General features: G+C 38.3%; 1 protein-coding gene across 2 annotated transcripts; it reads right to left on the bottom strand.

Moving 5' to 3' along the window:
- LOC126964496 (raf homolog serine/threonine-protein kinase Raf) lies at positions 1 to 27354 on the bottom strand. 2 transcript variants are annotated; one of them, XM_050807657.1, is made up of 12 exons: positions 26674 to 27354; positions 20696 to 20887; positions 18872 to 18972; positions 17122 to 17239; positions 16110 to 16205; positions 14881 to 15022; positions 13187 to 13299; positions 12369 to 12589; positions 11273 to 11364; positions 10250 to 10440; positions 7485 to 7801; positions 1 to 5595 (listed from the first exon to the last, which is right to left on the bottom strand). In XM_050807657.1, the coding sequence occupies exons 1-12, from the start codon at positions 27250 to 27252 to the stop codon at positions 5565 to 5567; spliced, it is 2193 nt and encodes a 730-aa protein (XP_050663614.1). In that variant the 5' UTR covers positions 27253 to 27354; the 3' UTR covers positions 1 to 5564. The 2 variants fall into 2 exon arrangements, with proteins under 2 accessions (XP_050663614.1, XP_050663615.1); XM_050807658.1 differs by having other exon boundaries at positions 18905 to 18972.
- Between the last annotated feature and the right edge of the window lie 474 nt (positions 27355 to 27828).

Below are 27828 nucleotides of genomic sequence, written 5' to 3'. Positions count from 1 at the left end.
TAAAATCGAAACAATAATTTATTGTGTTCATTAGAATCATTAACGCATTAAATATACTGTGTACAAGTTACATTACACTCTAGATTATATTTACAATTGAATTGAATGAGTTTCAGTTTACATTTACGTAAATAATACTTTATTATGCGCTCAAATGTACAAAACTATTATGTACTATCGCCAACACAGGCTGAGAATAACATAGACGGAGTAACAACACCGAAAACAGTAGGTTTGTAGTATCTTTGACGCAGTAGGTACTAGCCATATAAATGATTGGCCTTATTAAAAAAAAACTACCACTTCACCTTCTATTATTTTATAAAATCTTATTTCTTTGCAGATATTTTTTTGAGTAAGTAATCATGTTTTGAAAAATTCCCCGAGCTATTTCGAAAAAATTTTCGAACAAACAAATTTTATATTAAGGACACGGACGAGTAAAAAAAGAAGGACTCCGCGTCGTGATATTAGCAAGTGAAGCACCGTTATGCTAGAGTGTGTGCAGTTACGGGGGATACTAGTTACAAAATTTTTTCTCCCTTAAATAATCATATATGGCCACAAATGCTTATAAAGTATCGTTTGTACAATTTTTCGCACGACGGCATTTTTTAAATATTTTATTGAGACGCAAACTGATCTGTCACAGACGATGACAATTCTCATAATGGCCACCTATCGGCCTGTAGTAGTGTAAGTGTGTGCGTGGGCCTATGTATTTAATCGGCTTGTTTTGGTGCTACACTGTTATGTAAGGTGACACGGAGTCCTTATTTTTTTACTAGTCCGTGATTAAGGAAACAAAACTTTAATTAGGTGGTCGCATGAGACGGCGCTAAGTATCTGTCAGTACCTACGCAATAGAGTAACTAGGCACGCTAGCACGCGGCTGTTTGATGGAATGGAAAATTGATTTATTTAGGTGAATTATGTACAATATTAGATTGTGATTACTGTTATGTAGTTCTATCCGTGTGTTTGTTTAATGTCGCCATTGCAGCGCCACGCTGTATAATCATAATTCAACAAAATAATATTAAGTAATCTTCGAAAATCAGAAGGCAAAAACAGGCGTCAACAAGTGTTTTGTGTTTAAGAATGCAAACTATATCGATAGCGATCACATAATACCGGAGCATACTTATAATCTTTTTTGCAGTTTTACGATTCGAACTAAGCCACAACACGGTCTTTATAGCATATTTTTTTATATTTTCAAACTGTACAACGTATTCACGACGTGAACATTACTAATAATTAAAAAGTCCCTTTAAATCATAGACCAGTACCACAACGCCACCTATTTCTGCTGTGAAGCAGTAATGTGTAACCATTATTGGGTTTCCGTCAGAAGGGCGCTGTTGCTACTGAAATTACTGAACAAATGAGACTTAACATCTTATGTCTCAAGGCGACGAGCGAAGTTGTAGTGCCGCTCTGAATTTTTGGCTATTTCAAGAATCTTAGAGGCACTGCATTGTAATGGGGAAGGCGTATTTATTACCATCAGCTGAACGACCTGCTCGTCTTGCCCCTTTTTGTCATGAAACAAAAGTTAATAAAAGTAAGATAGGCAGATTTAAATCATTTTCTTTCTCGTCGGTCCTTGATCACTTCACTTCAATCCAACCCTTTCATCACAATCACGTCTAAAGATTCAATTCTATAGGTACAGTCAAGGAGTATGATTCGCGTAGCCTTTGCTGACTTATTGCTTGAAATATCTTAAAAGTTTATATTCGTTCAGTACGTTCCGCACAAACGTCATTAGTATTATCAACTGTCATCAACAATTTAGACTTAAATGCGGTACGCGAGTATAATTCCTTGACTATACATACCAACCTAATAAAATTGTGTTAAAAATAAGAGTGTCCGAGTGAGTCATGATCACAAACGACAATTCGCCTTAATTATTTTCACACGAAACCAATTATATTATTATACATATTTATTATTAATTGTCTTTGAAGTCGAGTAAGTCTATATTCTAAGTAATTTGTTATTTTTAAAGTCAATCCCTCACTTCGGTGATGATTAATTAAACAAATTAAATTTGTAACCAAAATTTATGAACGATACGGAACTCGAACCTTCGACTTCTCTGGTTCTATCAGGGCGCTCTTACCAACTGAGGCAACCGTTCGAGTGACGCATGGATCGTTAATCTTGGCATGTGTTGTTCAACTCTCAGGTTGTGGCACCAACTATAGAATCTACTAACAATTGATAACCTGCTCAACCCCAACCATGCGTCACTCGAACGGACGAAACCCGAGAGGCAGCGGGTTTGAGTCCCGCAACGATTATAAATTTTGGTTTCAAATTGAATTTGTACACTCTAAAATCACCTCGCAGTTCTGAAGAATATGTCGAATCATCATATTTGTCAGTAACCGACGGCCAGGAATGGATCTTTAAAGTTATCATGTCTAATGGAGATCACTACCGTTACCCTGCAGCTCCAGGAAAATCATAACAGCTGCCCTAAAATGTGAACTTAACAAAACACAAGTGATTTACCAAAAAATGTCCCGAACAGTAACGGCCAGGGAACACAAAAAGTTTTATATTACCGTAACTTTATTGACACCAGTAAACTTTCTTTAAAAAATATTATTAGAAGACTCGAATCACATTTTAAAATTAATTAAGTACCAAATAACTAAACACCTACTTGATTTAGCTTCACATAAACAGTTGATATTGTGATGAAAATTTTAATACTTTCGTAAAAAAAAAACAACTCTTGCGCCATAATTTCACGATGATTTAACATTCCTTGCGTGTAATAATGTAGGTAGTTGTAAAACTACTCGAATGAAGATTTTTGTTTTCTTTCACCGTGAGCGTTAATCGCGAAACCGAATGACGTAACCGCCATTTTGTTTCGCACACTATCACTTCACCATTGAAACAGATACTTGGACATCGACCAGTCACGTACCCGACACATTAAATCTAATGTGATAGCGTCACAATCCTATAGTAATCATTTCACTAGAAGTCGTTTTTATCATACAATGTACACGTATAACGGGGTGAATCGGGACCACTACAGATGCAAGACCTAAAGCTAGTACTACTGAGCAAATACCGATACGGAGTCGTGATGTTTGGCGATCATGTGAGGACATGTAAAAGTTTTCTTTTAAGAAGGGGGATGTTGTGGGGACAGCTGTCGACGTGTGCAAATGACAAGTCGCGAGTCAGTTGTCTCCGGGCCCCGTTGCGCATTAGACGAGTGTTTATTAACAAATAATGGACGTGAAATTACTCGTTTGATTTAATCATGGCCCATGGGGAGATGACTCAATAATCATATATGAATAAAAAAAAACATCAAAAATAAATAGCAATTGACTGCTCACTAAAATTAATCGACATACGGCTAATATGCTAATCGCGAGGTGCGTAAGTAAGAAGCGGGAAGGCTCACGGACCAGTCGACGCTTGCGCTTAACTTATGAAAAGGTGCGCCCGTCTATCCCCACTTAATTTATTTACAGGGATACTTTTGCAAAAAATAAGTACCTTATATGATTAAATGTCTTTTAAATTATAAGAGATTTCCACCTATGTACTTGTCATAATATCTATGGGCCCAGAGCCTATCGTCGAGTAGAGTTCAGCTAAGAATGCATTTTACGAAATTTAAAACGCAAGGGTGGTTGCTGAGGCGTTAATAAAAAAAAATTATAAGAGGTCGGGAGAACGTACCCAATATAGGCTACATAATATTATAACTCTATATATAGGCAAAGTATTTTTAACTGCTTATACAATCAATAAGGTTGTGGGCAGCTAGTATATAGTATATTTGATTGAAAATCAGTTTACTCCCACAAGGCATAATCTGGAACAAGCTACCATTCGCTGTAAACAAATTTTTATTTGAACATTATTTATGGACTGTGCGTTATTAGAACCAGCTCCCATGGAGATTACAAACGCTTTCAACTCAACGGGTGTTCACGAAATAACTTAAAGAGTTGAACAAATATTGCGAGATTTATAAAGCGGGTAGGTATGGAAGGGCGTGTTCGTTAATTTTGGTTCAAATAATCAGTTGTTTCAAATAATCCATTGGAAATCATTGTTCTATGTTATTAGGTCCATTCCAAATTTGCATCTTGAATAAACTTTAGTAGTAGCATGGTTACGATTCACCCCGCGTTACTCATTCCTAACTTAACTATATTTATATATACAGTTTACAATATACAAACATTCAGAACATACTGCTCATTGGAACACCGGAGGAAATCAAAACAATCCAATATTAACACCAGTTATGTATGTAGGTATATATAATATGAGCGCGCACTGTTTCTTAAGACTTTTGCAATAATAATTTTAGGCAGAAAAATGTATAATTGCAATAAAATCTTGATACTATAGTATTGCTCAGCAACAGGGAATATGCATATATTTTTGACATCGCTTATTATAATAGAAAGTAATTAATGCTGAAATAGCTATAGCAAATCAAATATATTATTAAATATATTTAAAAACTAGCTGACCCGACAGACGTTGTTCTGTATATAATAAATAAAATAATGTATTTTATGAATTTGTCAATAATATATCATAACATCAAGAATTACTTCGTAAAATATGCACCCTGCTGTCGTAATGAAATTGTTTCACAGCAGAACTGTCAAACCGTGCGTCAAAAAATTCTCTCATAGAAATGATATGTATGGACACATCAAAGGAAAAACAAACTTGTTGTTTTTATTTAATTCCGAGCATTTTTCTATTTATTCACCTTTTAAACCTTATCAGGACTTCCACAAATAATTCAAGACCAAAATTAGCCAAATCGATCCAGCCGTTGTCGAGTTTTAGCGAGACGAACGAATAGCAATTCATTTTTATATATATAGATAATTGTTGAAAATGTCAATTCACACTTCGGACACTTCAAACGCCTGTCGTCAAGGCACGCATCTACTATGACGTCATAGTCCACAAAATCAATCGATTGCTTGTGAACTGACATATTATATAGATAATTTCTGTTATGCTTTTCACCAAAAACGCTCTAACCAATGGTGTCGCTTTTAATATCTCAGAATTTTTCGCAAATTGTAAAAAATAATTAATTTTTTGCTAAAATATTGATGTAAACATAATTCAAAAGTGACACGGTTTATATAAAAAAAATACTTATTGAAATCATAATATGCATATACCCTATGTAAGTTCTAATATGAATTTACCCTGAATCACAAGTGTCTATTTTGATCACACAGCAGTCATAAAAATATACCTACATATTCCTATTGAATTAATCAATTAATCATGAAATTAGGTATATTTACCCTACAAAGTTATTCCACTGTATCAAACAAATTTTCCAGTTTGTGAAATCACACCAGATAAGTCAACGACTTTTATTACAAATTAAAATCATTAAACAGTATGTTCTGCATATCACAAGAGGATTTCAAAGGCAGTACTTTACAAAGACATAATACCGTTCCACACAGCGATAGAATAGTAAAGCGTTTGCCGGCGATGACGCAAAATGGATGGGCGCACTCGTCTTAGCTCTAAGTATGCCGTTGATTAGGAACCGGAATTCTGAAAAATTAAAATAGTTATTAGCCGTTTTCGGCTCATTAGAGATGCCGGAAGCATTTACATACTCAGAGATGTTATTGAGCCAAATAATGTGTTTACGAAATCTAAGTAAAAGAGTTTGCAAGCTAAGATTAAGGATTGGTCTCCGCTGCGCTCCAACTAGATACCGCACTACCCAAGAACAATAGCTTTTTTCTATGGCACCTATTAGATACTTGTATGCGTGCCATCTTGACACGCAATGGCATCTTTCAAATTTTGTAATATACGCTTCGTCTTATTTTAATGTGAAATTAATTAAATGCAAAATACTTACTGATGATATGACGTCATCTCAGTGTCTTTCTTATATATTGTAGTATTATTTTTACAAAGTTTTACTACGCAACATTTTAGTTGCAAAGTTTAACAGAACATGTGGCACGTCAACGTCACACATTGTTCGAGGATGGCTCGAGTACGCCTACTTTGGCGTAGTATTAGTCACTTTGCCTGCGGTATCTAGTTGAAGCGCGGCGGAGACCAATCCTAAATCTTAGTTTGCAAGACTATTCCTTAAAAAAATAGTAAAGCAATCCATCACATCGTATTTTTTTTTCTAATTATAGTTCCCCTCTTCAAATTGATTTTAACTGTAAATATCTTTAAAGTGAGTATATTGAATCGTATAATTATTTGTTTATTGTTACGTCAAAACTTCTGCACATTTATGGACCATCTGCAATGCAGAGTCTTAAAGATATGAAAGAGGAGAACAAACAAGCGAATTATAATGCTTACTATTCAGCTAAGTCGAGTTAATAAGTCTTTTGTGGGGCGACTTTCAATGAGTGATATCACTCCTAATTTTGAATTAAAATTAACAATTTATTGTAAACAATGGCTACTTGTTATTGACATCATCATTATATCCGGAAGACGACCACTGCTGGACAAAGGCTACCCCCAAAGATCTCCACGACGATGGGTCTTGCACTCCCCTCCTCCAATGTATTCTGGCGATCTTGACTAGATCAGATTTGTCCATCTTGTGGAGGGTGCAGCACTGCGTCTTCCGGTAGGTCGCCATTCGAGGACTTTAACTGCCCAAACGGTCTGTCGAGCTAACCTGCCTACTGCCACTTCAGTTTCACAATCATCTGTGCAGCGACTTTGGTTCTCCTACGGATCTCCTCATTTCTGATTCGACCTCGCAGAGAAACACCGAGCATAGTAAGCGACCATGTCTGCGTACCGTAAGTCATCACTGGCAATACACACCTAAAAAACCTTCGTTTTAGACACTATGGTATTTGGGACGAGAAGATTTTACGGAGCTTCTCGAACTCTGCCCATCCGAGTTGGAATCGACGAGTGACCTCTTTCCCGAAATTGGACCTGCCTAATTGAATTGTGTGTCCAAGGTAGACATACTTTCAACAATTTCGAGAGAATAGTTCCCAACTATTACGTGAGTACGTGCAACATGGACATTAGACATGATGGTTCTTGTAACTGGATTTATATAATTTGTTTGTAAGGTGGTATCTGACGTCCTATATTTGCTGTGTCGCTTTCCACTCAGAAAACCACGGCGCCCTTTTCTGCCGTGAAGAAGTAATGTGTTTCGGTCTGAAGGGCGCCGCAGCTAGTGAAATAAGTGGGCAAATGAGACTTAACATCTTTTGTCTCAAGGTGACGAGCGCAATTGTAGTGCCGCCCGGAAATTAAGGTTTTTCAAGAATCCTGAGCGGCGCCCTTCAGACCAAAACACAGTTATGCTCACACATCACCGCTTCACGGCAGAAATAGGCGCCGCTATAATCTAGCCGGCATCCAGGCGTATCAATTACCATCAGCTGAACGTCCTGCTCGTCTCGTCTCTTACAGTCATAATAGTGTTCACTGACCCGTAGAAGGCGGGGAAACTGGTGTCGACGTCGAAGTGGAAGTTGACGGGGGTCTTGGGCGATGCACAGGCGTAGGCGAGGTAGTCGTGCGACGCGTGCAGCTGGCGATGCAGGCAGGGTTCGGAAGCGCTGTGCGTGATCTTGGGCAAGGCTCGCAGCATGGCCTCCAGCGACGCCAGGATCTGCCGGAACTGCGGCCGCTGCTCACGCTCGAAGTTGATGCACTCTTCAAACAGCCGGCGCAGCGACTGCGGAGCGTCCTGTCGCAACTTCCGCGCGTCCGGCCGCAGCAGTCCGCGTCCCACCTTCCACAGGATCTGACACACACTTACTGTTAGCTCAACTGTCACATCGTAATACCGTCTTATTCATAAAAACACCAACGGCTTGTTGAACTTATTTTAGATATCTGTCTGTTTTGCTCGAACACAAATCAGTAACACATCTTGTAAAAATTAGTGTTGTCTTTAAAGGAGGATGGCGAGAATGGACCTACATAATTTAAAAATTAAGGAAGCATCGTACAGTTATACGATGTTTATATAAAAAATATTGAGGCGCTTAGATATGGGAGTCAAAAGAAAGTAACTATCATAAATAAATAAATAAAAATATATATTATTTATTTATAATAAAGTCATCTTGCACTAACGGAACGTCATTATTTATATGGATGTTCCGACACCATCGAACTATCTTTATATTCAAATCAGTAGTAATTCATAATAAACTTCGATAAGATTGTTATCCTTTTATAATACTAAAATGAGTAGGTAACTTCTTTATTTAAATAACTGCTTTAAAAAAGAATGAATTGTGAATTATTAGCACTTCTAACTAATAACCAACTATCTTGACCAACTATCTGACGTCAGTTTCTACCATCAAAGATCTGGGTATTCATTTAGACCGCCGACACTAACCCTCGGCACCCATATAGACTATATTCTAAATAGCTCTCTTCGCATGCTAGGCTTTATTACACGTGTGTCCAAGCAATTTAAGGACAAGTGTACTTACACATATCTTTATAAGTCCCTCGTGCGACCCCAACTAGAATATGCAAGCCCAATATGGAATCCTTTTTACGCGATCCACGAAAAAAGAGTCGAGACTGTTCAAAAAAGTTCTTACGCACATTAAATTATCGTGTAAAAGGAAATCGAGCCCACTATAATGATTTGTTGATTGAATACAACTTTCTTCAGCTATGTCAGCGCCGCACTATAACAGACTGTGTAACTTTAAAGAAAATATGTACTGGTGAGCTGACATCTTCTGAGCTCCTCAGTCTCGTAGGCTTTCACGTACCAGCCAGGTCTCTCCGCTCATGCATTACTTTTGAGCTATTGTCCCCAAGAACAAACATTGGGTTTCGCGCGCCATTACACAGAATGTGTAAATCTTACAAAAATAGTTTTCTCGACATCGACATATTTTCGTGCTCCCCTGCTGTGTTCAGACACAGTTTAGAATTAAAATTAAAATTGTTCTTATCGTTGCCCCAAGTTTAGTTTTAATTAAATTCATTTGTCTACATCTTTTAAATTAGTTACTTCTGTGAATGTTTGCGTTTTGTGACTGTATGTTTACCTTTGATTTTTCTTTTTGTTATTATTGTATTAGTGAAACATGTGTTAGGACGCATCTACATTTATATTTTGTATCTCTTTCCTATATTGTTCAGTTCTTGTGATGTGTTTGTTATGTTTCCTTGTAATAATAAATAAATAAATCTTTACTATCCCATTGCTGGACAACCATCCACACACACACATATATATATATATATATATATATATATATATATATCTTTTAGCAGACAGTAATTTAGCATAGACATAAGATACAAATTATTTATTAAACAATAGATAACGTATAATAATTTTAGGTTATATTTCACTTTTAGGTATATCTTTTTTCTCCTACTTTCTTACGATTTGCTTTTTTCTTAATTTTGTAACGTTCTACAATTAGTATTAATAAGTTTCCATGATGTACGCCACTTCTTTCAGTGGGTCCCAAAATACATGCATACTCTCCATCCTCCTTTACTATATACTAATCAATCTTTTTATTTCTATGAAGTATTAACCATTACAACCCTTGTGTCACAATCACATTAACATTGACTTATTGCCTAATAATTATGACATTGACATATCACATAAACGGATGGCCTTAATATACTTTCAAGTGGTTGGCTTTTGAGCAACATATGTCGTTCAAAAACATTTTAAACAATATTGAATTAACACATTCAGTCGGTTCAATTAAAAAAAAACGTTTAAAAAACCGACTTCAAAAACTAAAAAGCCGTAGGTACAAAAAATAAAATTTCATCGTCCACGTAAACAATAACATCAGCCACGTAAAAATGAATGTTCATTAAATAAAAACTACTGGGCCAAACTATGTGAAATATATGGCACCAAACGGCAACTATTTTACATCAAACTTACGAAAAAATCACGTAAATCGGTTCATAGATCTCAGCGCAATCGGTGTACATACATAAAAATACCAATCGAACTGAGAACCTCCTCCTTTTTGAAGTCGGTTAAAAATCGATTCTACATTAGTAGCAACGGTGGCGGAAAGTTAAAAATTCATATGTTGTATTTATAATCTACTCTCTACTAACAGTTCAATCGACAATAAATCAGAAAAAATATTTTGTATTGTTTCAGCAAGCAATTCATAACACGTAAGAAATAGGCATCATTTATATTGTTAGCGTTAGTGAGTGTCTGGCGGGGAGTTACCTGGTCCTTGTTGTTGAGGTGCGAGTAGGGTAACTCTCCTGCCATCAGCTCGAAGAGCACGATGCCGTAGGAGTACACGTCCGAGCGGAACGTGTAGGGCGCCGGCTCCTCCATACGGATCACTTCGGGCGCCATCCACAGAATGGACCCCGTCGGCTGCTGCCACTGCACGCCGCCGCAAGTCGACGAGTCTGGACCACACTCACCGAATATAATACCCGCATGTCAAGGTTGGATGGTTGAGAAACTGAAGTGGCAGTGTGCACGTAGCTCGACGGACAGATGACCGTTGGGGCAGTAATGTCCTCGAATGGCGACCACGTACCCGAAGACGTAGTATTGGTAGGCCCTTACAAGATGGACCGACGATATGGTCAATTTCGCTGGAATAGTTAGGACGAGGGCAGCGCATGACCGATCGTCATGACGTCCTTAAGGGGGGTCTTTGTTATGAAAATAAGGTGCGAGACGAGCAGAACGCTCAGCTGATGGTAATTGATACGCCATGCTCATTACAATGCAGTGCCGCTCAGGATTTTTGTAAAACCCAACAATTCTGAGCGGCACTTCAATTGAACTCGTCACCTTGAGACAAAAGAAGTCTCATTTGCTCAGAAATTTCACTAGCTACGACATCCTTTAGACCAGACAGTAATTACTGTACACATTACTGCTTCACGGCAGAAATAGGCGCCGTTGTGGTACCCATAATCTAGCCGGCATCCAGTGCAAAGGAGCCTTGTAGTAGAGATCATAGCAGAGGCCTGGCTATTTTACGTCGTCAAGTCAACATCTCTTTTCTCTTAAAATGTTCCCCATTTGAATCTAAGAGTACACATCATAGAGTTTACTATTATAATATTTCTGAAAAGAGTCTAGACCTGAACAGTCATAGCAACCAACGGGTAATTTCATATAATATTTCCGTAAAAAGAATCTAAACTTCAACAGTCATAACAACCAACGGGCAATCTCAACAATGAGTGTAATGCTATTAAAATAAAACATTATTTAAACCCTCACCTGACCACCTCACTTTGGCCGTAGCGAGGCCGAAGTCGCCGATTTTCACCGACCAGTCGTCTCTTAGAAATATATTATTCGATTTCAGGTCCCTGCAAATAACAACATTTCATAGTTAATTATCTGTTCAAACATCCCTTGTTATCACTTATGTTACGTTATATGCCAGTGCTTCTATAATAAGGCTTAAAACTAAGTTTAATAATATTATTCAGATGAAATAGTTACTATACATTAAGGAAATTCTATTGTACTGATGTGAAAACATTCACAATTACAACATTATGATAAAAAACGAGTTCATGAGATTAAACATAAAAAAAATATTAATCCTATTCATTTAAGATGTCGATACCTTTAATAATACATAGATATTTGATCAAAAATATCAAATGATAAATATGTTGGCTAGTACTACAGAACAGGTAAAAAAACATTAGAATGGCCATCACGCGTAATTTATATGGGAACCAATGTTAGCCTCTTTTACAATTAGGTACAGGCCTATCGATACGCATGTATTCAAACTTTGATATATTTAATAATTACAAATATCACTTGTATTTGAAGATTTTTGCTGTTGTCGGTGAATAGAAATCCCTTCTCGGGCTACACTACAGATCTGACTTCTTTTTTGTTACGTTATTATAATGCAAGACGGCAAAATTCATCGCTTTTGCGGAGTTTCATACGTTATTACAATAAGAGCGCGACTGTCAGCCGGTGAAGCTTATTTCGGAGAAATATGATTCGTCGATCATATTCGGCTGCCCCGCCCACTATGCCATTCTAATCTCTTTAAACTGTTCTGTGGCTAGTACCATTCTTAAGTTCTTCGGGCACGTCTCCCGGCGCGAGAGTGAGTCCATTGTCGTGTAGGGTCGTAAAGCGAAGGGCACCAGAGGGAGAGGAACGTCGCCCATGCGATGGACCTACTAAATCTACTGTGTGCGGTCCATTGAACGAGTGTACCAGACTGTCGGCCAGCAGGGAAAAATGGCGAATACTAGTGGGGCGCCATCACATCTGCCCCTTTCGTGATGACCACGACAAAGCTGCCAAGAGTGTAACGAAGAAGAAGTGGCTAGTACCATACCTGTGTATAATGTTCTTGGCGTGCAGATAGTCCATGCCCTGCGCGGTCTGGCGCGCAACGTCGATGAGGTACAACATGGGCAGCGGCGTCTCCAGCACGTGCAGGTGCTGGTAGAGCGACGAGCCCTCGCACCACTGCGTCACGATGGCCAGCGACGGCTTCGACACGCACCCCATGAACAGTAGGATGTTGCAGTGCCGCGTTTTGCGCAGTACCGCCACCTGCCGGCGACCACCAAGAATCTCGTATTACGATAAGCTTCATCAACACCAGCCTAATGCCTCATCATACATGAAACGACAACTTTGAAGTAGATGGAAATGGAGGCAAATTTGTTGACACACGTTATGTATATGCCAACCAGAAACATTTTTAATTGACCGTAGAATCCAGCGACATACAATTAACCCCACGTTTTTGTGTGTGTGCGGCGAGAAAAGGATGACACACATATATATATATGTGTGTCATCCTTTCACCTGTGGGAGGCTCCTTTGCACAGGATGCCGGCTAGATTATGGGCACCATAACGGCGCCTATTTCTGCCGTGAAGGAGTAATGTGTAAGCGTTACTGTGTTTTTGAACTGAAGGGCGCCGTAGCTAGTGAAATTACTGGGCATATGAGACTTGATAACTTATGTCGCAAGGTGAAGAGCGTAGTTGTAGTGCCGCTCAGAATTTTTGTGTTTTTCAATAATCCTGAGCGGCAATCAGGCAGGGTGGCATCAAGTTGCAAGAAAGAATGGATGATCACTTCACACACTCACAATGAAATTAGTGATATAGTCACTCCCATACAGAACAGTGAGTGGTGTACCTCGTTTTTGAATGCCTGCAGCTGCGCGGGCGTCGGCGTCTTAACGTTAAGCGTCTTAACCGCGACCGGACCGTGCCAGTGCGCCTTGTACACTGTCCCGAAGCTGCCGGATCCTGTCCACATAACATTTAAAATTAAAATTTTGTTGATACAACATTAACATAATACCAGAATCTTGGAGGATCCTCAAATATGGTCGAGGGTAGCGATGGCTGGGTCATGCGTCATGGTCGTGAACATTCGCTATTTTAGGCGGCTGGACACTGGACAGTTTTTTGAATACTAGACGTGTTTATAAAATATTTTGAGGCGGCTGGACACTGGACAGTCGGTTATATAATAAACCTATACATTTTTTTGAATACTTGACATGTTTATAAATTGGTGATGGATTGGTGCATCCAACCCTTAATAAGTTTTTTATATTATTTAACTTAATCTGCAGAAAGTTATTACATTTAAAAAGGCCGGCTAGATTATGGGTACAACAACGGCGCCTATTTTTTCCGTGAAAGGACGCCGTAGCTAGTGAAATCACTGGGCAAATGAGGCTGAATATATTAGTGCCGCTCAGAATTTTTGCGGTGACCGTCACTGCATTGTAATGGGCAGGGCGTATCTATTACCATCAGCTGAACGTCCTGCTCGTCTCGTCCCTTATTGTCATTGTGATATGTGTACTTACAGGTACTATATCATAATGTTTAGATAACATAATGTAGTACAGCATAATGTATAGAATTGCAGATCACACTATGACGTTAGTCACAGAACGTAGTGATTATATTCTCTTTATTAGTCACAATTAGACCTTGTTACGGAAGGACGTGTTCTATTTACTACTACCCGGGATTTCTCAGTCATAAAATATATAAGGTATAATATATATAATCTCAAATGACCCACCTATCCTGGCGCCGATGAGGATCTCATCAACGTGGATGACCCAGTCATCGTAGCTCTCGCGCGGTGACAACTACTAGACAACTGGGGATCACTCTCTTATCTTCCTCTATCATGCGTCGCACAGCACTGATGTTATCTTCAGTAGTCGCTGTCAAAGGACGTCCCTCACGCGGATCATCATTAAGATTGCTACCCACCTATCCTGGCGCCGATGAGGATCTCATCAGCGTGGATGACCCAGTCATCGTAGCTCTCGCGCGGTGACAACTACTAGACAACTGGGGATCACTCTCTTATCTTCCTCTATCATGCGTCGCACAGCACTGATGTTATCTTCAGTAGTCGCTGTCAAAGGACGTCCCTCACGCGGATCATCATTAAGATTGCTACCCACCTATCCTGGCGCCGATGAGGATCTCATCAGCGTGGATGACCCAGTCATCGTAGCTCTCGCGCGGTGACAACTACTAGACAACTGGGGATCACTCTCTTATCTTCCTCTATCATGCGTCGCACAGCACTGATGTTATCTTCAGTAGTCGCTGTCAAAGGACGTCCCTCACGCGGATCATCATTAAGATTGCTACCCACCTATCCTGGCGCCGATGAGGATCTCATCAGCGTGGATGACCCAGTCATCGTAGCTCTCGCGCGGTGACAACTACTAGACAACTGGGGATCACTCTCTTATCTTCCTCTATCATGCGTCGCACAGCACTGATGTTATCTTCAGTAGTCGCTGTCAAAGGACGTCCCTCACGCGGATCATCATTAAGATTGCTACCCACCTATCCTGGCGCCGATGAGGATCTCATCAGCGTGGATGACCCAGTCATCGTAGCTCTCGCGCGGTGACAACGCATGCTTCCACGACTCGTCCGCGCTTCGGGCACGGGCACGCCGTGGCCTTAGCGTGCCCGTCGGTGATGCCTGCCCAACAGACCAATCCAATGTTACTTTTTAATACTACCTTTCAGGGGCATGCATTGGTTTTCTGGCAAGGTAGGTACTAGCACTGTAGCGGCCATTCCCAATATACTATCTACAAATAAATACTACCTTCTACTGTCAGTAATTAGCTGTCAATAATCTGAAGCTGTCCCAATATACCCGATAAGTCATTCTTACCGCCTTATATTGAGACGCGTGAATTGTTATTTGCACACAAACTTCTATCGCTGGTAAGCTATTCGTCCTCCCATTGACAGACAGCGTGTACGGATAAGGTGAGTTACCGTCGATAAGTTTATTAGGCCATAAAAGTCAACGATAGTTACGATTTTTATCTCAAGTAGGACCGGAGATAGACTGAATATTGGGAACGGCTGTAATTCTAACTACTCGTAGATGCCCTTGAGTCCGAAAGCGCTATTATTTGGGGTCTAAATACACGGAAATTGTTTGTGTTTCGCATATAGTGCAAATATACTTATTTAATTTTTTTTTATAAATATGTAGGTACTTATTACATTAATTATCATTTTAATATATTTGATTATAATATAAGTACTTAATTGTAGTTTGTAACTGTAACTCAACTGTAATATTGTATCTGTAAGTCAGTTAAGATTATTACTGTAACTTAACTGTAGATTGGATATAAATTGTGTACGTAGATATTTATTACATAAATAATTAATTTAATATTATACATAAGTAAACTTTTAATACACTTGATCATTATACATGTAATTGTAGTTTGTAACTGTAACTTAACTGTAAGATTGTAGCTGTAATTTAACCCACCACCCATACCGACTAAAAAACCTCCTCTGGCGTCAGCCCCTTCTTTCCTCACGGAACCGCCGCTAGGCATTACGTCGTGTAGCCCGCCTCCAGTCCTCTTCCTCTTCTGTCGTGCTAATGTCGCGGGATTTGTTTTCCGACCGCTTTCTTTCCAACCGACGGTGTGTGTGTGTGTGTGTGTCTATGTTTATGTGTGAATGTGTATTTGTGTGTGTGTGCATCTGCATGTGTGTGTGTGTGTGTGTGTGTGTGTGTGTAAGGGGTGACCGACCTGGGTGCTTTGGCTGTGCTGGTCGCGTTCCTTGTCGTCCTTATTGTGTCGGGTGGACGAGAGGTAGTTGGACGACTGCGGCGAGTTGCTGCTGCACTATCAACGTACAAACAAGCTCTGTTACTATTACTAAGCAAATGTGTGTGTGTTTGTGTACTTATGTTCGCACGCTAGAAGTTATACTTCATTGGCCAAACAAAACAAAAATCTTTAAATAAATCTCGTGCTATTTTATGTTTGTAGTTTGTCTTGTGATTCCTCTGGTGTTGCACGAGAATATGGCGGTGATCACTGAACACCAGGTGACCCGTACGCTCGTTTGTTCTTTTCCATAAAAAAAGAAACTAATGGATATATTATTATACCGCATAATTTAGTTAATTTAGTATGAAGTATGATACAAATGGTCTAGTTCACCAATTAACGTCAGGGTGTCGAATTTAGGTGTCGGTGTGCGCACACATCGTAAAAAATCACTCTGAGAATTTTTCCCTAACGCGTCAAAGGAAGTATCTACATAAAGGCTTTTATACTACTCATGCACCCGTGGTAGACTTCGTCACACTCGCTTGGAAGGGATTCCTTACGGCGGCGTCGTTCCGCGGGTCGGTATCTATTAGTATTTAGTATATCATATAGTATTTTCTTTGATTAACGCGAGTGTTACACATTTCAATAAAACACTTTTAAAGGATTAAAACGCGTGTAATTGTAACTGTTTCTTCATTAGATTTTTGCGTAAAAGTTACATTTTTATTTTAGTTAACCCGACGTTTCAAGACCTTTCCAGATCAGTCATCCCAAAAACGACACCTGGAATGGTATTAAAACGTCGCGCGCAATAACTATTATCAAAATGTAACTTTTACGCAAAAATATAATTATTTCTGTGCATACTGTGTGTATTTGTAAGTAATCACTACATTTAGTGCCTAGTTTTTAGTTCTATTTTTTTTATATTTGTGTGATTATTGTGATTGTAAATAATGCTAATAAATAAATAAATAACTACCTGATTCTGTTTCCTCTGGTGTTCGGCCAGGGTCATCGGTCGCTGCACCATGTTGATGCACACGTTGGGAGCCGAGTTGGATCTGTCCTGCTGGTTCAGTGAGCGTGGGTGTTGCTGTCTGTGGGTCACAAAACCCGGTCACTACGTCACTATTCACTACGTTTTTACGTTGAAAGGACTATTTAACCTCACCGCAAATCTATATATATAGAATGAAAATGGTCTTTGTTTGAGGCTCAATCACGCCTAAGCCACTTATAGTAGATAGTATCGACATAAAACTACCACCATTCCATGCGAAATTTATCCTAGATGGTTTATGGCTACTTATTTTTTTATTGTATTTGTAACTAGCTGACCTGGCAAACGTTGTTTTGCCATATAAATTACATATGTAAACTTCCTTGAGCTTCAACGAATCTATTACAATAGATTTCATTGAGATCGGCCGAATAGTTTAGGAGTTATTAGGGAACATACAATAATACATTCTCTTTTATATATATAAATAAAATTTAATTTATATCCTTTTAAAATTCGCCCAGCGAAGCGGGCGGGAACAGTACTTTACTATTTGTTATGGTTTAAAAGTGATAGCCCTCATTTCTAGGATTAAAACACAAATAAAATATGAAAACAATATTTTATGGCTCAGTCGGAAGAACACTCGCACGGAACGCAAGAGGTCATGGGTTCGAACCCCGCATCGTTAATAAAATTTTGTTTTTAAAATTTATTTGTGTGTTTACTTTACTGTTTATATTATACACCTACAGTGGTCTAAATTTGATAATTTGATAATTAAACTCTGGATTTTCTCCAAATGTATTTTAAAACAATTGAAAATATAAAGATGAACAGGCAGTCATAAAAACTGCTAGTTATGAAATTGATGAAACCAAGTAAATACCAACTTCTAAACTAACTTCACCGCTGTCTAAAGAGGCCATTTTTTAATGTCAAGGGCTCACATTCAAAGAAGTGATAATAATTCCTACATAACTCTTTATCCCGATTATTTTTACGTATATTGTTCTAAATGTGTATCACGCTCCCTGGGGAACTCTTAAAAAATATCATCATCATCATCTCAACCGGAAGACGACCCCCAAAGATCGCCATGACGATCGCTCCTGCGCTGCCCTCATCCAACCTACTCTTGTGTGGGCCTACCAACACTGCGTCTTCCGGTACGTGGTCGCCATTCGAGGACTTTACTACCCAACGGCCATCTGTCCGTCGAGCAATGTGCCCTGCCCATTGCCACTTCAGTTTCAAATAATAAAATATAACATTTAAAAAATATAACACGTCGTAAATAAAAAATAAAAACACGGAGCGCCTAGTAGAAGTAAAAATTCTCAATTATAAATCAAATTTTTTAATTAGTACTTTTTAATCATACGGCAGTCAAAAAAATAATATTACCTGTTAAAAAATTTAAATGTGTCATAAAAAATAAATTAACATCTAAGGCCTATTATAATGTGAAAGATTATTTGAATGATAAAGATAGTTGAAATTAATGTTCTAAATTTTGTTAATGAATATTTTTATACTCATTTGAATGCTATTGAAACTTTTGTACTTCATCCTGACTTGCACTAAATAACTTATAAAGTTTTACAGTGAATAAAGATTTCTTTGACTTTGAATAATGGTGACAAATTGTCGTTAATTAAATTATATCAAACACTCTTGAGCGCTCGAAACTCAAAAATCGGCTCCCGGGTCCGAGACTTTTACTAACTTGTTCGGATAGCTGAACTGTGACGAAACATACAGAATACCGGCTTGGTTCTCTGGATTCTTGGCGAGCAGCGCTGCGTAGTACGTGTCAGGCATTCGGACCTGTACGAGACATCATTATTATTATGAATAAACTTATATATAACCTTTTAAAAGAACAAGTAAATTAAAATATCTTCCTAGACAATGACGTTCTATACATATATAAGGACAAATCATTCGCAGTCTGATGGCGGAACGGCAAAAGTGTACTTATGGACTGTAAGTTAAGTGGACTGTAACTCCTTAGTCGTGTGTCAACTGTCACTGTCCGAATCAAATCCGAACTAAATAAATGTTTTACATTGGTACTTATTGACCAAGAATATTTTAAGCGACTGGTATAAATGCGGCAATGTATAAATATAGCAGTCGAAGCTTATTATGGTGTAATTTGTGGCTTGTTCCATATTTCGGCTTTGTTTTTATATGACGTGATTTGTCTTTGTATAGAACCTCATTATAGGTTTTTTTTTGTGGACAGTGTAGTGTACTGACATCTAGTCTTAACAGAGTATGTGTTAACTATCATTGTCACTGTCATGACACCGACAGTCACATTAACTGTGTAACGTTGAGTACTATATAAGGAATGCACAGTACAGCGGAAGGCCAGTTCTAATCGGCTATTGGTTGCGTGCGGACGTGTCCGGGTGTAGTACTACATAGTAAAGATTAGTTGTTTCACTCGTGAGCAAACGACGAACATTACAGACAGGTGTTACAACAGCTTCAGATTTATTTTTTAAAAGGACAATACACATGTGCATAAATAATTGCCCAAGTCTTCGTTGGAAAATCTTTCAAGCTATGCTGATGCATATTTTTGGAGGTTTTGAGTTTTTAGGAGGTGTCCGCGTAATATGGGTCCTGTCTCAGGGTCCAAATACGTAAATGTATTTTCCTGCTCTCGAAAAAACAGTGCAAAAATAAATGACAACTCAAGTGAAGAATGTGTCTCATCTACATGAATTTACCAATCAAACATTAAAGACATTATTTTGTATCGATAATTATGTCGTTAAAAATAAGAGACAAATAAAACTCTGATGACATTCGACATAATATTATGTAGACATACTGAGGGTTCACCAGGTGTTCACCTTAGGATAGCAGCAACCATCAATATTAATGTCCCTTACTGTTTCACTCTGGCCAGCCGCTGGCGTGTTATTCTCCATTCTCAATCATAGGGGAGTGAAAATTATAATATCCTACGTTCTCAATCGAGATAAAATGCCGCTTAGGATTCTTGATTGAAACAAATATTATGAGTGCCTTCCCAATTGCGACCAGATTGTATTGATATAAAACTTCGCCATAAAGCGACTTCAAACGGAAACACAATAATGTTTGGACATTAATGCTTTCCGGTAGAAAAAGGCCATTACCCATAGCACACGGTGGTCATACAGCATAATTCATGTCGTGGCAACATAGTCTTTGAGCGATATATACTCTCAATACTAGCAATAAGACCCATAGTGCCGATGATCATTGACATTGTGAGTACATTTTGTGCACCTGTGAACACCAATAGTGACACAGCGTCAGTGATACCGTGTTCGTCATCACCACCGGCGCACCCCGCGCTCACAGCCCTGTCCAACCGCGCACTAAGAGACCAAGTCCGCAGTAAGTGGTGGGACGTTATCGCGAACCCACCACACTCACCTCCGAATGGTCCGAAACTAATCGGTACCGACAACGATCAAACGTGAGTAAAGTCGGATTAATAAAGAATTTGATTTATACATGGTATACCCTGATTAAAAAAAATACATACCTGATGGCATATACTAGGGACTTTGTCTGCACATCTCTGGTGGAACTTAAAGTTACATTGCGAGCAGTAGAATCCGTTGAAGAGCAGCCTTCTGCAGCACTCGCAGAATGACAGCGTGAAGAATGTCTTCCGTGTGTACTGATGCGACATGTGGGACATCACATGTAGCTTGTCTAGTGTCCGAACCGTTACCTGCAATTGTAAGCAAAATAATACTCAGTACATGGATTCATCCACAACTAAAACACACACGTAGGTCACACTAAAAGTTTTGCGTAACTTAAAAAAACAATATGTTATAACCAAAATATTATGATTATTGCTTTTCAAAATACTATCTATCCTTTACATTTTAAACATTTTTTCATGCTTTCGAACCATTTTATAAAACAGGAGGACCACATCTGATCTGAAGGTGCTTCTCTCCCAAAGGCATTTTGAAGACAAACGGCACAGTCTTGCGGAGAGAGAGAGAGAACTTTTAAAATCTTAAAAAATCATCGCTCTAAAATCTTTTCGACTTAATTCCATTATAGTTGCGTACGTAGAACTTTGATGTGAGATAAAAAAACAATTGATAATCTCCCGCTAATTGTTTTTTTTATTACTAAGAAGGTTGCATCGTCTCAAAAAATATAACATTCGAAATTCAAAAAGTTCCGATGAGCTAGAAGTGCAAAACTTTTAGTGTGCCCCATGTATTTGCAACGCCGCACATGGCCACACTCACACATGTTCACGATACTCACTGACATTGGTAGACACGGTGTGTGCGCATTTATTTAAACAAATCGTACATCAGTCGATAACTCAGTGGCATTCGTTGACGAGAACGAAGCAAGATGGACGCGATAGATTAATTTCAGAATGCGACAATGATAACGAGTTTTCATATACATCATTGTTAATAAGGAAAGCATCCGGGAAAAAAAATTGGAATCTGCATCATGGAAACACTCGAAATTAGTGTCTCGGTCAATTGGCCGACACGCGCGTACACGATCACGTCACGTACCCGCACTGATACGTGCGAGTTAATGCGGAGTTCAGTACTGTACCATCGGTTATATATATAATTCTTTTATACGTGTGTTAACAGTGTACTGCTCCTTAACGGCTGGACCGATTTGAATGAATTTTTCTGTGTGTGTTCAAGTGGATTCGAGGATGGTTTAGATTCAAAACAATTGTAAGGTATTTACTAACAGCCATTTAGGAGGTAGTTCAATAACTGAACTACCTCCTTAACTGGCTATTAGTTACTCTGGACCGATTTTGATGATTTTTTAAATTCTCAATACAGTCCATATATAATTCTCCTACGTATGATAGTGATCTCCTCTTAACGTCTGGACCGAATTTTCAAATTTAACACGTGTCCTCTACACACGACGTCTGTCGGGTCCATTGGTAGGTTATAAACACGACCACTCGCATGCAGCCCGTGAGTGCATGTGCGGCTGTGGGCTTTGACTTTGTTTACTTTTCAAAGTCAAAATGTCTGAATAGTTTTTATTCCAGTAGGATATACAAGAATTTTATATATTACATTCAAAGAGAAAAGAGGTTTTGTGTTTATAAATGACCTTTTGTAGGTTTATGTTTTATTAAAACTATGTCTAATCAATCTATACCTTTATAACAACTAAATATTACTAGGACCTTTACCTACTGGTGGAAGCCCAGGCTGCCACGCGTACTTAAGAGGGCAAAATGTGGAGATTCGGAACACCTCATTTGCCATGAATTTCTGTACCTAATCTGCTGGGTCTCCACACCGCTAATTTCGTAATGCCACTCATACAAGTCGGGGGTTGAATACCGCCACAGTGCTGTACTTAAGGCGTTTTTCTTTTTGGAAAGTCATAAATCAAGCAGGCTCATTAGCATTCCCCCGATTGTGCGGACATGTGCTCCTGAATTGGTGCTGGAATATCTAGAGCAGCACCAGCTGAGCAGCAATTATTAGTCCGTCAAGGTCGCTCAGTTGGAGATCTTATACACACCCTAAAATATGGGGTAGGTACGGGTTGAGTGATAATGGCTAGCGGTTAGTGTAGCACAAAGCGCTTATAGCGAAGCTGCTCTCCTAAGTGCTTCCCGAGAAGTTATGCCAGTGGATAGTGACCCCTTTTGGCCGATAAGAGCACAAAAGCCGAGCCTTAAAACCCATAAACGTCATGAACACCATTCTATAAGGAATGTATGAACTGCTTCTTATGCCAGCACAGGGTATGCTTATTACGCCGTCGATACAACTTCTATCGGGATATCATCGACGAAAATATCGTAGACAAACATTTTGTCTCGAAATCCATTTCAAACATTGTTGAATTTGAAATGGATTTCTTGAATGGGTTGCCATTCAGGACCTAACGATTCGAACATTCGATTCATCATAGAGTAATCTCAGATCAGATGTAGGTGTATCTCTTTCCAATCATGGAAAGTGGTCAAAGAGTTGTTTCAATAAAAAGTTTGTTTGCAGCAGTTTAAATTCCGCAGTGGACAGTACATCCCTGTGTGAAATTCCGCTCGTATTATGATGCCGTATGGCAATCAACAAACACACGTTTTGCGAGAAACCTTTTGCCGATTCCCGAAATGATATGACTTACGAACCTTCTTACTTACTTTACACTTCTAGGACACAATCAGAGATAAAATTGATAAATTATTTTATGATTATATAAATCACCTTAATTAAGAAGTTGAAATCATTCATGAAGCCATAAGTAGCTAGAGCCCAAAAGGATAAAATTTAAAGGAACAGAAATACATAACAAGTAAACAAGTAAAAGTAACAAGTAAACAATAAAAGCTTAATATCTCCTCAACCTACTAAAGAAGCTTGCCCCAGTGACCAGCACCTGACCACCTGCATCAGGTTGTATCCTAGAATGAACATCTAAAGCTGCTCTAACAAGCCCAACCAAATTTGGCTACACAGGTAGAGCACCACAAGGGGTGAAGGTGAGTGCTGATGTACATAATATGGGGCTCCTAATATGGGGCTTTTAGGGGGCTCCATAAAAATACACCTAAGTTGAGGGCACTATATGGACTTGCTCTATCTGGCACACAATCAACCCACAAGGTGAATCCATGGCATGGTAAGATGTTTGTTTCACTGGTTTTTAATTGACTTCAAAAAAGGAGGAGGTTCTCAATCCATTAGTATATTTTTTTTTATATTTGTTATGCCAGAACTTTCAACTGGGCGAACCAATTTTGATAATTCTTTTTTTATTTGAAAGCTGGTTCTTCCCGTGGTCCCATTCGTTCAGTGTCAGCCAAGGTAGGTGTGTTACTACATAGATAGTTATAGGTGAGATGTACTTGAGTAGCACGCGCGATGTGAGTAGGCGAGAGCGGGCCCTTGGCGGGAGGACACCAATTCCAAAAATAAAATTATTATGCAGGTGTTCCGCAGGGATATTGATTGATATTGAGATACTCCAAGGGTCCCAAAACGCAATCCTGAAAAGTATCATAAAAGCGCCATGGTTCATAACCAACGATGAGGTCCACTAGTCAAGGGATGAAGAAATTGCGGCAACTCGAGATAAATATAGAGCTCCTTGTATCTAAGCGGGCAAAACGACTTAAGAGAGCATGATGTGTTCTCTGAACTAGACAAATAGAGAAATCTAAAAGAAAGAGTCCTTCTTGCTGGAAAAGGGCCTTTAAACATCTCATCCCCTTATACCACCTGCTTATAGTATAACCTACTGATTGCAGATAGTTAATTATTGTACATATTATATGTATTGTTATGGAATAGCGTTTTTGAAGTAGGGTTTAATTTTTTTTAATTGTAAATAATAAATCATGAAATTTTCCTTCGAATTTTTTTTTCTCACATAACGAAAGAGCCCGAATTTAATAACACATGTAATATTTTAGACAGCTTTACCAATTGAACATTATATTTAAGTAGATGTGGTAAAGTAGAATTTGTATTAAAAAATGTTTATTATATTCATGTAAATAGTTTTAACTGTAAATTTTGTATGGAAATGTATATTTAGAGTATATATCAATGTATGCATCAGTATTTTAAATAATGCCAAGCAAAATATAATTATTAATATGGGTACTGGACAAACAATTTATATTATTTAAATTTGTTTTTGTGTCCATTTGACTTGTGTGCTATGATTAATAGTGTTAAGTGGTTTTTGGGACCCCTACTATTGAATTAGGATTGATTCGATTCTGACACTCGCAGGCTTGTGCTTTGTGGTCAACAGTCTAAATTTGTTTTTGGGACCTAGTAGCACTAGTAGTGCACAAAGGCCAATTCGCTTAGATAAACATTCATAGTTTATAACACTAATGCTTAACTAAAAAATAATGACACTAAACTATAAATACAAGAAACAGATAACGACCAGTAAAATTGTCCAAATATCATTGTCTTACAATATCACTATAGTGTACCCATGAGATTATAATGTTAATAAAACCAGGCCATTACATTGTAAGGAATGAAGTTGATCGACAATCTACCAGTTAATTATAATATCGGTAGTGAAATTATAATAGTTTAGTTAGTTTAGCTGGGCTGATTACACACTTAGCCTCTTGATTGGGCCATTGTGCGTTTTTTAAAAGAAAGTTTCTTCTTACTCCAACCAGCCCAGATAATTCCAGAAGTCTAGCAGTCTTTTTAAGTTACTGCAGGCACCTGGAAGTGATGCTGGTGATTGGAGTATTTGTTCCCATTGTTCGGCTACACTGCTGCACTACATAAGCATATGTTCTGGCGCTTCCTCCGCCTCCATGCATCCTCTGCACAAGGGGCTGTCTGTTACACCTATGATAGACAGATGCTTGTTCAAGGGACAGTGACAGAAGGGAAGTGAAATTATAATATACTGCAATATATTATTGAATTTTCCAATAATAGTGATATACATAACAAACTTTCATCCACTGAGGTAGGACAGTTATTACATCTTTTATAGGATGAACTATGCCCTTCTACAATAGGATGTCAGAAAATGCACATAATGAATGTGTTGAAATACATTTATGTAGTAATGTTTACAATAACATGTATTATTATAAGAGACCACACTTGGCAATTGAGTTTATGCTAACAGGTGAGAATCTCTCTCTCTGAATGAATGTGGATGATGCCGCTACTGTACTCAATAACTTTTGTATTAATTTAAATTTACTTTTTTGACTTACTAGTGTAAGACATTGACTATTTGACGTTTGAGTATGTTTGTTGCATCATTTAACATATTATATTGTAATTGAAATGATTTGTAAATCGATGGAAATGTAAATCTTAATATAAAAGAAAGGCAATGAGTGTCTTGCTACTTCTTCTCATTACCTCAACCCTTTACGAAGTAGCGGTAGATTCAATAAGAAAAATATTTTATTATTTTTTGGCATTCATAAGTGTCATTTCCGTGACCTACGTGAATAAACTGATTTTCATTTGATTTTGAATGTGTTTCTGCATGTCATGAATGTATTAATAATATAATTTAACTCTGCCAACAAGCCATTTCTTTAAATAAATATTGTATGTAATGCAATTTAATTTTAAGCCATATCTTTTCAAATTCTTGGTTAATTCTTATGGTTTTATTTATGAAAATAATGGATGAGACGAGCAGGACATTCAGTTGATGGTGACTGATATGCCTTGCCTATTATAATGCAGTGCCACTCAGGATTCTTGAAAAACCCAAATATTCCGAGTGGCACTACAAATGTGTCCGTCACCTTGAGACAAGATGTTAAGTTAAGTTAAGTCTCATTTGCCCAGTAATTTCACACGTCATTTCAGTCATTACAGAATACTGACAAAAGACCCCAAGAATTATCAAACTTGTGTAATAAATATTATCTACAAAGTAAAAAAATATGACAAAGCAATATCAATAATTTTGATAGGTAGCTTAACAACAGCTGTTTAATAGAGTACTATAAAAATTTAAAAATGAATGACTGACCTCCTCAGCATCAATCATAGTGATGTCAGTATCCCAAGATATCACTTCTTTATTTCCTGTCCTAACTACTTCACACATTTCGCAAGTTAAATTTCGAAGTTTCAACGCTTTCGAGAGCGCCTCACGTAAACTAACACCTTCTTTCACTTGTACACTAGTGCGCTGCTGGTTCGGCAGATGCGCTCTGAGAAACACTTTGGGCTGCCGGGTGAGGGTGTCATACTTCTTGGAGTCATCATGCCACGAATACTCCTCGCTGTGGTCCGGCGACTCACACTGCAGAAGCTCTCTCAGTGATCGCTCCCTCAACTCTAAATTATGCAACTTCGCTGTAAGTTCGTGGTATTCCGTGAGATACAAAGACGGCGGATGCTGCAAACCAGCAAATTTAGCATTCAGAGCATCAATGTTTTCACGCGTGACGTTTATTATGCTCTGAATATTTCGAATTTCATATGTTGGATCGGCTACGTCGTCACTATCCGTAGATGTCGACATATTATCACTGTTAAGGGATAAAGCGGGTATACTTCCATTAATTTTTCTTGAACAAATTTCTTTTTCACTAGTAACTGCCATTTCTTTACTAATTTTATTTTCACTCAATTTTCTTTGCGCACACTCGCGCAGATTAGACACAGCCTACAGGACGACTTTGTTTGTTGCCATGTCGAAAGGAAATAGAAAATTCAAGTGTGGATGTCACTTGTCACTAGCAAAAGCTAGCAAAGAATATACCTACTCTATTTATTAATAGTAAGTACTGTCATAAGTATTTCAGTGTTTATTGAAAATACGATTTTCTCTTGATATCAAGCAGACAACTAACAAGCATTAGTGCTTAGGTGGTAAAGTAGTACTCTAGTCTCGTAGATTGTAGAATAAAGAATCCCTAGGTTATTGTATTCCTATTTCCTCCCACGAGGCACGACCACGATTGTCTCGGAGCAAATACCAAGCCTGGAGAATGTGCATTTTATAATAATATTTTGTAAGTAGTGCGAGAGAAAGAGACGACATGCGGCAATCAACTTGGGATACAAATCCATATGTAGCTGTTTTTTATTCGAGTAAGGTCTTGCCACTATAATAGCGGAAACATATCGTTAATAAAAGAAGTGTGAGTATAAGACACAATAAAGAAACATGCTGTTG

Source organism: Leptidea sinapis, chromosome 5 (genome assembly GCF_905404315.1).
Source record: "Leptidea sinapis chromosome 5, ilLepSina1.1, whole genome shotgun sequence".
Classification (NCBI taxonomy): Eukaryota; Metazoa; Arthropoda; class Insecta; order Lepidoptera; family Pieridae; genus Leptidea; species Leptidea sinapis.
This window is presented reverse-complemented; position numbering and strand designations above follow the sequence as displayed.